Source organism: Dreissena polymorpha, chromosome 1 (genome assembly GCF_020536995.1).
Source record: "Dreissena polymorpha isolate Duluth1 chromosome 1, UMN_Dpol_1.0, whole genome shotgun sequence".
Taxonomy (NCBI): domain Eukaryota; kingdom Metazoa; phylum Mollusca; class Bivalvia; order Myida; family Dreissenidae; genus Dreissena; species Dreissena polymorpha.
The window spans coordinates 130,660,060-130,674,768 of record NC_068355.1 but is presented as its reverse complement, the minus strand read 5'-3'; the positions used below and the strand labels follow the sequence as shown (position 1 = coordinate 130,674,768).

Genomic DNA, 14,709 nt, shown 5'->3' with positions numbered 1-14,709 from the left:
AACCCATCGCTCAAGTCTAGCGCACGGTTTTGACCTTGGTCCGTAAATGTATTCAAGTGGCTTGTGGTCAGTAAGAAGCTCGAACTCGATACCATAAAGCCATGGATGAAAACGCTCTAATGCCCACACTACGCTTAAACCCTCTTTTTCAGTTTGTGAGTATCTCCTCTCAACATCAGTTAAGCTTCTACTGGCATAACTTATTACGCGGTTTTCCCCATTTTGAACCTGCACGAGCACAGCACCTAGTCCTACTGGACTCGCATCGACTATGACCTTTGTCGGCGCGGTTTTATCGTAATACCCCAATGTTTCGGCACATGCTAGCCTTCTTTTTAATTCTTTGAACGCGTCCTGTTGAGACCGACCCCATTTAAACACCGTTTTCTTTCTTAACAGATCATTTAACGCCGCGGAAATCGTAGACAAATTCGGTATGAATCTTGCGCAAAAATTCACTAAACCGAGGAAACTCCGAACCTCGCTCGCGTTTCGCGGCTCAGGCGCGTTTACTACAGCATCGACCTTGACCTGCGTTGCCCCTATCCCTCTCTCAGACAGCTCATGACCCATAAACACTAACTTATTCATGTAAAATTGACATTTTTCCTTGTTAAGTGTAAAACCTTTGTCTCTCAATACACATAGCACATTATTTAAACATTTATCATGTTGTTCTTTCATTGCAGTATGGACATTTATGTCATCGGCAATGCTGTTAACACCCTCACAGCCTTGCAATGTTTGTTGCAAAATCATCTGGTACATCTCTGGAGCACATGTTATTCCAAACATTAAACGTTTATACCTGAAAAGTCCACTGTGTGTTGTAAACGTCGTGATTTCTCGTGATTCTGGGGACAGTTCAATTTGATGATACGCGTTTTTAATGTCCAGTTTGCTGAAATACTTGCTGTTATTCATTTCCTGCAACACTTCGTCCACTGTTGGTATTGGATACCTAGTCCTTTGTATGGCTCTGTTTGCCTGCCTCATGTCAACGCAAAGTCGAATGTCGCCATCATTCTTTGGTATTATGACGACAGGGGACACCCACTTGGACGGTCCACTTACGGGTTCAATGACATCTGAGTCGAGTAATTCTTTGATTTTAGCTTCCAACTTCTCTCGTAACTGATATGGCACGCGTCTGGTCGGTTGCACTACAGGTGTTACAGCCTGGTCAATGGGCACTTCAAGTTGATAACCTTTCAGTTTTCCAAGTCCCGTAAATAATTCGTTGTAATTATTAACAACATCCGATATTCCCGGGGTTTCCATTTGACGCACTATTTTAAGTACGCCAAGTCGCATAGCTGTATCATAGCTTAATAAGGACTGTCCAGATCCCTCAATGACAACAAATTCTGCATCATCTACCGCTACACCCTTGTAAACAATCGTTGTCCAAAATACACCAGCAGTCTTCAGTGGTTCCTTAGATCCATAGGCATACAGTTCTGTTTTCCTTGGCTCGTCCCTGCATTTTATGTCATTTCGTTTCAAGAACTCCCACGTTTTCCTATCCACAATGTTGCAGCTTGAACCGGAATCAATGATCGCCTTTATTTGTACACCACCAATTTCGACCATTATCGATGTTGCTGTCGGGTACTTATTTTGTACAGTAAACGTGAACTGTCTGTCATCAGTTGTGTCCACAACTTGACGCACAGTAGGCGGTTTCTTTTTCGACTTTTCACCCGATCGGCATTTAATCGCAAAATGTCCTATCTTGCCACACTTATTGCAGTGCTTTCCACGCGCTGGACACGTGCTGTCTTTTGCAATGTGACCCCGTTTCCCACATTTAAAACATTGAACGTCATTTTGAATACGATTTTTCCGTGCAAACGTACCTTTTGTTGTTCGGCTTGTTGTTGTGTTTACCGCCTGTGGGCTTTGCTCAATGCATTTTGCCTGATGTTCAGCATTTTCTAATGTTCTCGCAATGGAACGCAATTCTGTCAGGGTTAAATCCCGTCCTTTTTGCAGAAGTTTCCGTCTTAATTCACTTGAAATGCACTTCTCAATCACCTGATCTCTAATTTGCTCATCTGTGTTCTCAAATGCACACGTCTCTGCTTTCTGTCGCAACCGTGTGATATATTGATCTACGGATTCTGTCGGCGACTGATCTAACTTCCGGAACATATGTCTTTCGTAAGGAACATTCGATTGTGGCGCGAAATGCTTGCTTAGCGCATCGACGGCTCTAGCATAAACGTTTGCTCCCTCTCCTTCCGGCAAAATATAGAATACATCCTGCACTTCCATGCCAGCCATGTGAAGCAACAATGCATGTTTACGGTCATTGTCTTTAATTCCTTTCCCGACAACATACAGTTCAAACGCTCGAAACCAACGCTTCCACTTTGCCGCTAATCCCGACGGTTCACCATGCACATCGAATCGGGGCAAATAGTCGTTTTCTTTTTCCATCATTTAAGACAATGTAATTGAACGTTTAATATCCTCGTCGCCAATTGTAGTGTTTCATCTACAGAATACACTAGTTAGCACCATTAAAGGAACTCCATTTAAGGAACAAACACCATTGAAGGTTATACTGGTTTTATTTACATCCGTACTCGTCAAGCATACAAAACAGTCTGTCTCTGAACATGCTATCAAAGAGGCATTCATGCCGTAGGCGTGTCCTGCAAGTAGGCGTGGCCAGTGCAAGCTATACCACAGACTTCAACTCTCGTATATCAATAATCAACAACTTAATGCCATGAAAAAAATCAACAACCTTGAATGATCAAACCATGTTAAGTGTCACAAATTGAGGCCTTTACATTTATTGGATGTACTTACCATCTAAAGTCATATAGGGCTGAGACTCTACTCACTTTATTAAAATGTGTACTAGTTACATGACATCACAGAGTGTTTATTTATTGATAAAAATGTAAAGACAAGGACCATGCGATGCAAGACTATGACCATGCTATATAAGACTAGAACATGCCATGTAAGACTAGGGCCATTCCATGAAAGACTAGGAACATGCCATATAAGACTAGGACCATGCCATGTAAGACTAGGGCTATGCCATGTTAGACTGTAATGTATCAGTCACTGTCAAAATTAGTCTTAAAAATATTGAAGTTTAATAGCATTTTAATTTTTATTGACTGGCTTCGAAAATATGAAGCCGTTTTACCACTTTCATTTTGAATTTTTCCCAACTGGTCAAGTGTGAGGAAGTGAATTATCATGGCAAGACTTAGGAGTTTTCTAAGTGGCAAATATTTGACAGTTAAATAGCCATGGTCATGTGTATTGGAATCTCTATAGAGTATTGTATGTAATTTGTTATGCAAAGATTACTGTCTTTCCAGTCTGTCTTATATATGTGCCAAGTCAGTAGGTTTGCTTATTGTTTAGCCAAGGGCTTTTTTTACTTAAGTTCTCCTGTACAGCCATGATTCAGTGGCCAAGTATAAAGTCATAAAACCCTGGTGACATTCAGTTGTATATTGTGGATCTTTGGAAATTTCTTGAGAATTCGGTGAACATGTATTAAGTGACCTTGTATCATCATTAGCATGGGATAATTTTCATCACAATTAACAAGTAACACCTGTCCGCTACCTCAAAGGTCAATATAAAACAAACAACTAAATTCTCAAGATCTTAGCAAGAGAACGAAGAGCAAGCTTTTCAGTAAGAAACAAAGACATTGATATTTATTTGGATGCAATTTTTGGCATTGTATACAGTCTGTAATAAGCTTGATACATAATTGATACATCATACACAATCAATAAATGTCTGAGCATGTGTGAGTAGAAACGTTTCCGTCCTGTTTACATGTGTCATGTGCAAAAATCATCTCCCTCCCTCGAAATTCAAATACGCACTTAAATCATAAAGATACAATTTTGCCATTAAACAGTGTTTCAAGACTGGAACCCAATGCCAAAGGTCAAATGTATTTGTACCAGCATGCTTAATAAATACAAACCTTGTACAAAGTGCTTAACATGCCGCCCACATGGCACAGGGCCCTAGTTATTATCTTAAAGTTCATTGGCTTTATAAGTCAATTTATAGCATTGATAGCACACTGGAAGCAATAACAGTCCGTTTGGCACTTTTGTGTCCGGAGCCATATCTTGGAAGTGCTTTGGCAGATTTCTTTGAAACTTGGTTTGAGTATATATATGGCTAAAAGGATGATGCGCGCCAAATGGCATCGTACACCATCTGTTAATAAAGGATAAATGGCCCTTTGTATCTTGAAAAAATGCTTTTTTGAGTGTCAAATATAACACTTTTGTATCCAGAAGCATATTGGAGGGGGATATCAATTCAATGAATTTGCTTGTTAAGTATTAGGTCTATGACAATAAACACAACATGAAATGCAATACATGTAGGAACAAGTCTATAACAATGAGGACAACTAGAGCTAATGTGAGCCCTCAGGTCAGAACATGTTTAATATAAAACAAAGCTTTATGCAAAATTAGTATACAGTGCTCAGCTAGGCCTAAATGGATGGCAGCTGCGCCCTGCCCACCCGAAGCCCCGCCCTGCCCTTATATTATTTTTTTAAAAGACATATTATAATTTATAAATCTCATATAACATTGTTATTAATTTTTTCCTCACTGTAGACATTTTATTTGCATGGTTTAATAATAATGGCATTAATGGCAATAATATTCTAATAATTATAAATAACATAAAAATAAATATGCAACAGGGAGCATTCCAGATACGACCGCACTCGCGAAAGTGCCCTTTTGACAAAATTCTGCGCATGGAAAGTGCCCTTTTGACAAAATAGCCCCCCCCTCCTGCTTTTTTCAAATCCTAGCTGGAGCACTGAGTATAGTCTTAATCTAAGGTTGCTAGAAATATAACAACCATAGGTTATGTTGAATCTTATTACCTTAATGTCGATCTTTTTTTGCTTGGAAAAAAATAATTGAAACATGAGATTTTATTTTTATTTTCCGCTTTTCCTACCTTTTGGTGTCTTGGTGGTTCATAAATCAATGAATAAAAAGGCCTAAAATGTGTAAACCATTTCATGATACAATTGAAGAGTCATATGTAATGACCACCTTAAAACTGTTTTAATTGTCCCCTACTGGTTTGCGCTCTGTCTGTCTGTTAGTCTGTCTGTCTGTCTGTCTGTCTGTCTGTCTGTCTGTCTGTCTGTCTGTCTGTCTGTCTGTCTGTCAGTCTGTCTGTCTTTCGGTCTGTCTGCCTGTCTGTCTGTCTGTCTGTCTGCCTGTCTGTCTGTCTGTCTGTCTGTCTGTCTGTCTGTCTGTCTGTCTGTCTGTCTGTCTGTCTGTCTGTCTGTCTGTCTGTCTGTCTGTCTGTCTGTCTGTCTGTCTGTCACACTTTTCTGGATCCTGCGATAACTTTAAAAGTTCTTCATATTTTTTCATGAAACTTGGAACATGGATAGATGGCAATATGGACATTATGCACGTCATTTCATTTTGTTCCAACGTCAAAAATTCTGGTTGCTATGGCAACAAATACATATAATCAAAAAATCAAAAAATCTGACAATGGTGGAATTTCTGACAATGGTGGAGATGGTAGGGGACATATATTGCTTGGCAATAGTCTTGTTTACACTGCTGGAATAAAACAGAATGCTAAACACATATGACTAAATGTACTTCTTATAACCCTCACTATACAGATCATGTAGGCCTTTGGTTTAGTGGAAGTTTATGGTATCTTTGTTGATGTGATGTTTTGTTCCCAGTGTTAATTATAAATAAGATTGGTTTTGTGTTGCATTACATAAAATAGGATCATGTTCTGGTGTAATTTATTATTTTGTCATGCTGTTCTTCAAAACACATGATGCGCCTGTCTCAGGCATTAGAAATTACTGGAATGTATTTGCTTTTAAATGAGTGGGCGAGAATGTTCAACTAACATTTTCTTAATGTCATCAATGATAATAAACAAGATTGCAGAGAATAGGCGAAGTCTTTTTGTGTTACATAAAAAGTAAAAAAAATATGGGAAAAAGGCTTGGAATTTAAAAGATTAACTGCATAGGATATAACATGCTGCAGCTATGATTCAGCATAAGATTCCTCTATGTTAAGATGAGCAGATGTTTTTAAACGTTAAATTGTATGTGTATTCTATGTATGGTTGTTTAATTAGGTATCTTATGTGAGGCTTTAAAAAAAAACGTGTAATTGTGGTGGCCTGTTTGTTGATTTAATTTCTATGATTTGTATTGGCCATGAATCTAAGGTCTGTCTGAAATGAAATATTTCACATTATAATGACTCTGAGGAACTGACCACAGGAAACTGACCACAGGAAACTGACCACAGGAAACTGATCACAGATCAGGCTTCTCAATTTGAAATTTTACTAGAAAATTTATTTGCACGCACTTGTTATTTGCCATGTTATTTTACTAGAAAATTTATTTGCACGCACTTGTTATATCATGATGTGGCATTATAATGACGATTGTTTTATGTTAAGTTTTAAAATATAAATTGTTTTCACCAATTGATACTTGTGTAAAACAGGCTGTCTCATTTTCATTCTTATTCATACTTATTTTTGCACAAATAACTGACTACAGTGTAATCCTTATAGCCCCATGATCCCCCGGGCTTTACATTAACTAAATTGAGGGAACGGGGGTTAATTAAACGTTAAAAAATGCTGCTTGTAAACTGTTTTGATCACCCTTTGTCAGGTGAATGTGTTTGCATGTGTTTCTTCCTTTCACAGGCGCCATGCAACCTATATTTAACATTTTTCACCCCATGTTGATGAAACTTGCTCAGAAAGTTTATCTTAAAAATATCTAGGTTGAGTTTGAATCTGGGTCATGTGCATGAAAAACTAGGTCACCAGATTGACTTGTAGAAAAACCTTGTTATCACTCCAGAGACCACATATACAGCTCAATCTTTTTAGCTCACCTGAGCACAACATGCTCATGGTGAGCTTTTGTGATCGCCTTTTGTCCGTCGTTCGTCGTGCGTTGTGCGGCGTCAACATTTGACTTGTTAACTCTCTAGAGGCCACATTTATTGTCCAATCTTCATGAAATTTGGTCAAAAGATTGGTCTCTGAATGATATCTTGGATGAGTTTGAAAATGGTTACGTTTGCTTGAAAAACATGGCTGCCAAGGGGCCGGGCATTTTTCCTTATATGGCTATATATGGCTATAGTAAAATCTTGTTAACACTCTAGAGGCCACATTTATTGTCTGATCTTCATAAAACTTGGTCAGAAGATTCATCCCAATAATATCTTGGATGAGCTTGAAAATGATGCCGGTTGGTTGACAAACATGGCCGCCAGGGGGCGGGGCATTTTTCCTTATATGGCTATAGTAAAACCTTGTTAACACTCTAGAGGCCACATTTATTTTCCAATCTACATGAAACTTGCTCAGAAGATTTGTCCCACTGATATCTTGGATTAGTTCAAAAATGGTAACATTTGCTTGGAAAACATGGCTGCCAAGGGGTGGGGCATTATTCCTTATATGGCTATATATGGTTATAGTAAAATCTTGTTAACACTCTCAAGGCCACATTTATTTTCCAATCTTCATGAAACTTGGTCAGAAGATTCATCCCAATAATATCTTGGACGAGTTCAAAAATGATGCCGGTTGGTTTAAAAACATGGCCGCCAGGGGGCGGGGCATTTTTCCTTATATGGCTATATATAATAGTAAAACCTTGTTAACACTCAAGAGGCCACATTTATTTCCAATCTTGATGAAATTTGGTCAGAAGATTTGTCTTAATGATATCTTGGATGAGTTCGAAATGGTTACGTTTGCTTGAAAAACATGGCCGCCAAGGGGCGGGGCATTTACCTAATATGGCTATATAAGGCTATAGTAAACCTTGTTAACACTCTAGCGGTCACATTTATTTTCTGATCATCATGAAACTTGTCAGAAGATTTGTCCCAATGATATCTTGGATGAGTTCAAAAATGGTTACGTTTGCTTGAAAAACATGGCCGCCAAGGGGCGGGGCATTTTTCCTAATATGGCTATATAAGGCTATCGTAAAATCTTGTTAACACTCTAGAGGCCACATTTATAGTCCGATCTTCATGAAACTCGATCAGAAGATTCATCCCAATAATATCTTGGATGAGTTCAAAAATGATGCCAGTTGGTTGAAAAACATGGCCACCACGGGGGCGGGGCTATTTTCCTTTTATGGCTATAGTAAAACCTTGTTAACACTCTAGATCTTGGTCACATTTATTTTCCGATCATCATGAAACTTGGTCAAAAGATTTGTCCCAATGATATCTTGGATGAGTTCGAAAATGGTATTTGTTGCTTTATAAACATGGCCACCAGGGGCGTGGCATTTTTCCTTATATGGCTATATATGGCTATAGTAAAACCTTGTTAACACTCTAGAGGCCACATTTATTGTCCAATCTTCATGAAATTTGGTCAGAAGATTGGTCTCAATGATATCTTGGATGAGTTCGAAAATAATTGTTTGCTTGAACAAAATGGCTTCCAAGTGGTGGCGCATTTTTCCTAATATGGCTATAGTAAAATCTTGTTAACACTCTAGAGGCCACATTTACTGTCCGATCTTCATGAAACTTGGTCAGAAGATTCATCCCTATTATATCTTGGAAGTGTTAAAAAATAATGCCGGTTGGTTGAAAAACATGGCTGCCAGGGGGCGGGGCATTTTTCCTAATATGGCTATAGTATAACCTTGTTAACACTCTAGAGGCCACATTTATTTTCCTATCGTCGTGAAACTTGATCAGAAGATTTGTCCCAATAATATCTTGTTATCTCAGGTGAGTGACTTTGGGCCTTTCAGGCCCTCTTGTTGAGACTAGTCGTGCAAAATGTAAATCTTCACAATATATAGGCCACTTTGAATTTGGGTCATGTGCATTCAAAACCAAGTTTCTAGTTTAACTCCGAAACAAATCTCTAGACTCTGTAGAGATACTTCTTGAAACTGGATCAGAAAGTTTATCTTGACACTATCATGACTGAGTTCATGTTTAGGTCATATGCATCTAAACACTTTGTTACAAGGTAAAATCTTAGAAAAACCTTGTCATGGCTATAAGGAACACATTTTAACCTCATTCACCAGTCATATTTTATTAAAATCTTGTTAACACTTTGGAGAATGGCCCAAAGGTATATAAATTAAACCACTGAAGTTGATTAGAAAATCAAATTCAATTAAAGACTTTTCTTTATAGATTTAAGTTCATTTCCATTCCTTGATACTGAGAGCAGCAAACAGCATAAAACCTCAACAGCCTGAGAGAGACTGGTATATGCTGGTTGCATTAGCTATTTTCACTTTGTTTCTGAGTGGGACAAGGTTTAGAAAAATAAAACATTAATAAGGCAATTAAGTTAGTGTATTTTCTTAAATTTGGGAGGGGGCGTTTATTATTTGATATATGCTACCCCAAATGGCTTTATTGGCCCCATGTGTCATGGAGCTGTTAATCCCAATTGTGCTATCTTTTTCAGACAATAGTTCATTAGTTTATAAGTTGTGGCTTGTGCTCTGCTAAGAAACACCCCAAAATATGTATTGATTGTCATTTTTGTTGTTTCCAATATTTGAAACTTTGAAAATGTAAAAGGCCTAGAATTCCATGTTAAGTTTTAGATCAGTGCATTCCTGTGTTCATTGTTAGCAACATGTTCATTTCCACTTTGTATCTCGTATACACTTGGGCATAGTTTCATGAAATGTTTCATGGCGAAAATATTAAGGTCACTAAGACAGGATATTCATACAACTTGTGATCTTTTGATATCTTGGATGATTTGGACAATGGTTCCAGTTTGTTGAAAAACATGGCTGCTTGGGGCCGGGGCATTTTTCTTGTTAACACTCTAAAAGTCACATTTATAGTCCAGTCTTTATTGTACTTGGTCAGGACACTTTTGCAATGATATCTTAGATTATTAAAAAAATGGTTCCGGTCTGTTGAAAAGCATGGCCGCCAGAGGCAGAGCATTTTTCCACATATGGCTATAGTAAAACCTTGTTACTACTCAAGTCACATTTATAGATGAATCTTCATGAAACTTGGCCAGAACTTTTGTTCTTATGATATCTTGGGCTGCAAAGAATAGGTCAGTTCCTTTGTATCTCAGGTTAGCGACAATCAAAGATGCTTTGTGAATATGAGACCTGTCATGTTTTTGGCCTCTCCATTTTCCCCATACATTTGTTACATTAAATATACCATTATTTTAAAAGCAAGATGACCGAACATTCCCTCGTTTCTATTTAAAGACAGAATCACAGCGAGATCGAGAAGCGCCGGCGTGACAAGATGAACACGTACATCATGCAGCTCTCTACCATGCTGCCCATGTGTAGTTCCATGAACCGAAAATGTGACAAGCTCACTGTGCTGAGAATGGCCGTGCAACATATGAAGGCACTCCGAGGTTCTAATTATTTTAACATTATTTTTATTATTGCAATATGAATACCCTTCAAATAACCTTTAACTTCTCCCCAGACCATATGGTTTCAAAGTGGTAACCCAATTGTAATCTTATCACAAAATGTAAAACATGCATTGTTAAATAAAGACCTCCTCTCATCATGATGCAAATCATGTACGCACTGTAAGTAATTGAATTGCTCATGGTTGATGTCAGTTGATTGACCCTTTGATTCTCATTTTAAACTCTTCATTTTAATATCCTTCAACCTCTCAACTGACCATAAAAGAGATCATAACTATACCATTTTCAAAATAATTATAAAAAGACTGGGTGTAATATGTCTCAGCATGCCGCACATCAAGAATGCCAGACAGTCTGTGTCAGCTAAAGAATTTCGTTGATGTCCAGTGATTAACCATTCGATTTACACGGTTAATGTATAGTACATGTAGTTTGTTAGATGGACTTAAATATGGATCCTACACCTGTTTCTATTTTTAGCTCGGCTGTTTTCATAGAAAACCCTATGTATTGTCATAGCCAGCTCGTCCGCGTCGTGCTAAAACCTTAACATTTGCTCTAAGATCAAAGTGCTTCCACCTACAACTTTGAAACTTCATATGTAGCTGCACCTTGATGAGTTCTACATGCCACACCCATTTTTGGGTCACTAGGTCAAAGGTCAAGGTCACTGTGACCTCTAATATAAAACTTTAACGTAGGCTCTAAAATCAAAGTGCTTCCACCTACAAGTTTGAAACTTCATTATTATGTAGATACACCATGATGAGTTCTACACGTCACTACCATTTTTGGGTCACTAGGTCAAAGGTCAAGGTCACTGTGACCTCTAATATAATACTCCTGACAAGCTTTCATTTTTTATGCCCCCCTTTGAAGAAGAGGGGGTATATTGTTTTGCTCATGTCGGTCGGTAGGTCCGTCGGTCCATCCACCAGATGGTTTCTGGATGATAACTCAAGAACGCTTACGCCTAGGATCATGAAACTTCATAGGATCATTGATCATGACTCGCAGATGACCCCTATTGATTTTGAGGTCACTAGGTCAAAGGTCAAGGTCAAGGTGACTAGAACCAGTAAAATGGTTTCCGGATGATACCTCAAGAATGCTTACACCTAGGATCATGAAACTTCATAGGTACATTGATCATGACTGGCAGATGACCCCTATTGATTTTCAGGTCTCTAGGTCAAAGGTCAAGGTCCTGAAGACTCGAACCAGTAAAATGGTTTCCGGATGATAACTCAAGAACGCTTACGCCTAGGATCATGAAACTTCATAGGTACATTGATCATGACTCGCAGATGACCACTATTGATTTTCAGGTCACTAGGTCAAAGGTCAAGGTCACAGTGACTCGAACCAGTTAAATGGTTTCCAGATGATAACTCAAGAACGCTTACGCCCAGGATCATGAAACTTCATAGGTACATTTATCATGACTGGCAGATGACCCCTATTGATTTTCAGGTCACTAGGTCAAAGGTCAAGGTCACAGTGACTCTTAATAGTAAAATGGTTTCAGGATGATAACTCAAGAATGCTAAGGCCTAGGATCATGAAAATTCATAGGTATATTGATCATGACTGGCAGATGACCCCTATTAATTTTCAGGTCACTAGGTCAAAGGTCAAGGTCACAGTGACTCTAAATAGTAAAATGGTTTCTGGATGATAACTCAAGAATAATTAGGTCTAGGATAATGAAACTTCATAGGTTCATTGATCATGACTGGCAGATAACCCCTATTGATTTTCAGGTCACTTGGTCAAAGGTCAAGGTCACAGTAACAGAAAACGGATTCACACAATGGCTGCCACTACAACTGACAGCCCATATGGGGGGCATTCATGTTTTACAAACAGCCCTTGTTCAAAACTGCACCCACAGCCGAACTGCGCTTATTACCCCTCCCCCACCCACTTGCAGTCTAAATCTTGTGATCAATGCAGGAATGTTTATTATGTTTTGAAAGTCACTATATATATTATATGTTAATATTTAATGACAGTGTTTAATGACCTGTGACAAGTGACAATGAACTGTTACTTTAACATAATCCTCATGGGCTTTTCTGACGATAATTGGGCATTTGTGAGAACATCAAGTTGTGTGAGGTCAAATGACTTTGTTGTTTCCCTTTATTTCAGTTTATCTTGTATTAAAATATAATTATTTAATCCACGGAGATGTTTAGTGTATATAAATTACAAACATGGAATTTATTTGACATTTTTACATAAATTTGAAAAATGAATTGTGATGATGGAAATATTAATTGTAACCAATACTTGTTACAGTTGCGAACAGTATGATCAACACAATCAGCTGCATCCAACACATTCTTATCATGTGACTACCAAATGCAAAAAAACAGTCACAAAATAAAAGTGCTTGGTCTACACCCTATGCCTTGTTGTTTTCTTCCCTTTACTGAATGTTTTCAATTGTATGATTTCAGGTTCGTCTACATCATTCCCTGAGGCGATGCACAAACCTTCGTTCCTGTCTGATCAGGAGGTGAAACAGAGCATCCTTGAGGTAGGCAAGAATGTGATGGGAAAACAATGCTATAGTAATCCAATGTGCGGATCATATGATCCCTTCACCACTTAGATACAGATCATATGATCCCTTCACCACTTAGATACAGATCATATGATCCCTTCACCACTTAGATACGTATGTGCGGATCATATGATCCCTTCACCACTTAGATACAGATCATATGATCCCTTCACCACATAAATACGTATGTGCGGATCATATGATCCCTTCACCACTTAGATACGTATTTTTACGCATTTTTTATCCATTAAAAAGTTAAATTTTATTTAAGACCTTTCTTACTAGATTCAAGTTCTAAAGGTTTCATTTTTAACTCTTAGTTACTGATGAGTAGCAAACAGCATAAAACCTGAACAGACTGCTAGTTACTCGCAGGCTGTTCTGGTTTTATGCTGGTTGCAAAAGCCTCTTTCACTTTGCTTCTTATGGGGGAATGGAATAAACAATATGATAACATGGGAAAAACCATGGTTTCAACTTGTTTCTTCTTTGTTTGTTTGCCAAAGGAAGGGATCAGACGATTAAGTGTAATGAATTTCAAGTTTAATGAATTTCAAGTTGCATTCCAAAGCATTTAGAATATGTAAGTCTTTGTTTATTGGCTGTTATTGGCTATTAACAATTCTAAATTGAACATTATTTTTCTGTCCAACATAAAAACCTTATCTCTGCTATGAGCCGAACAAAATACTGCTGTAAAACTGTCACTAAACAGTGAAACTTTACTAACCTCTAATGCAAGGACTATACATCTGCACTGTATGTTTATCACTGCAATTTATCTGAATTATACCCTTTTGACACTCATCGTTAAAGTGTGTTATGATATTGCTCATGGTGTCAAAATAAACCATGCATCATGTTACATTGTATGTATAGATATAATTAATTGAATTAACGTTTTCTTGGAAATGACATTGAAGACAGTTGCAGTGTTTCAGATTGGCATCAGCTTTCTGAAATTTACCAATAACAACCACGGATTGCTGGTGTTGTTTTTTTTTAATATCAGTGTTTTCACCTGCCTTGAAAAGTACGGAAAAGAAAATGCTCCAATTGGCCATAGCCTTGAAAACTGCAGAAACGGTACTTGATTGTGACAAAAATGTTTGAATTTCTTACGACTTCCCTAAAATAACATTTTCCTGAAAAGTCTCCCATTATAAAATCATAAGGAGACAAAACAGAACAAAATATAATGAAACCTTCAGAGAACTGATTTCTGTGTGTTTGATAGATTGCTTTGTAGTTACAATATATATTGAGTCTGATTCTATGTTTTGGTTACTGTATTCACAATGGCTAATTTGGATTTCATATAATGGAGAAACATCGGGAAAAACATTTTAATAAACAAAAGCTTGAAAATGTGACTGGTGACAATAAGCACTGGATATGCCCAGTGTCTAACTGTCAATATTGCATTATATTTATTGTTGAAAATAATAAATGTTTCATTGGGTAAAAATATAGATATAAGTTTAAATGGAAAAGAAAAAGCCCGTGAACATATTTTAGGTAACATTGATTACCCAATCGTTAGAAACTTGGATCAGAATATTTCTCTTAGTGGTATTTCTGCCAAGTTGGTAACTTGGTCATTTGGCAAAAAAAAATCTTTCTCAAAGTAGAGAAAAAGCTTGTGAACAGTCTAAAGACAACAT

The 14,709-nt window shown here is 37.7% G+C and overlaps 1 protein-coding gene across 4 annotated transcripts in view; it reads left to right on the top strand.

The window, feature by feature from the left end:
• The window catches only part of LOC127850137 (aryl hydrocarbon receptor nuclear translocator-like protein 1), a 112,340-nt gene that overhangs the window by 66,730 nt on the left and 30,901 nt on the right, over window positions 1-14,709 (top strand). For all 4 annotated transcript variants that reach the window (XM_052382964.1, XM_052382954.1, XM_052382944.1 and 1 more), the window contains exons 4-5: window positions 10,292-10,449; window positions 12,939-13,018. In XM_052382964.1, coding sequence (XP_052238924.1) covers window positions 10,292-10,449; window positions 12,939-13,018 — 238 coding nt within the window. The remainder of the gene's footprint in view (window positions 1-10,291; window positions 10,450-12,938; window positions 13,019-14,709) is intronic.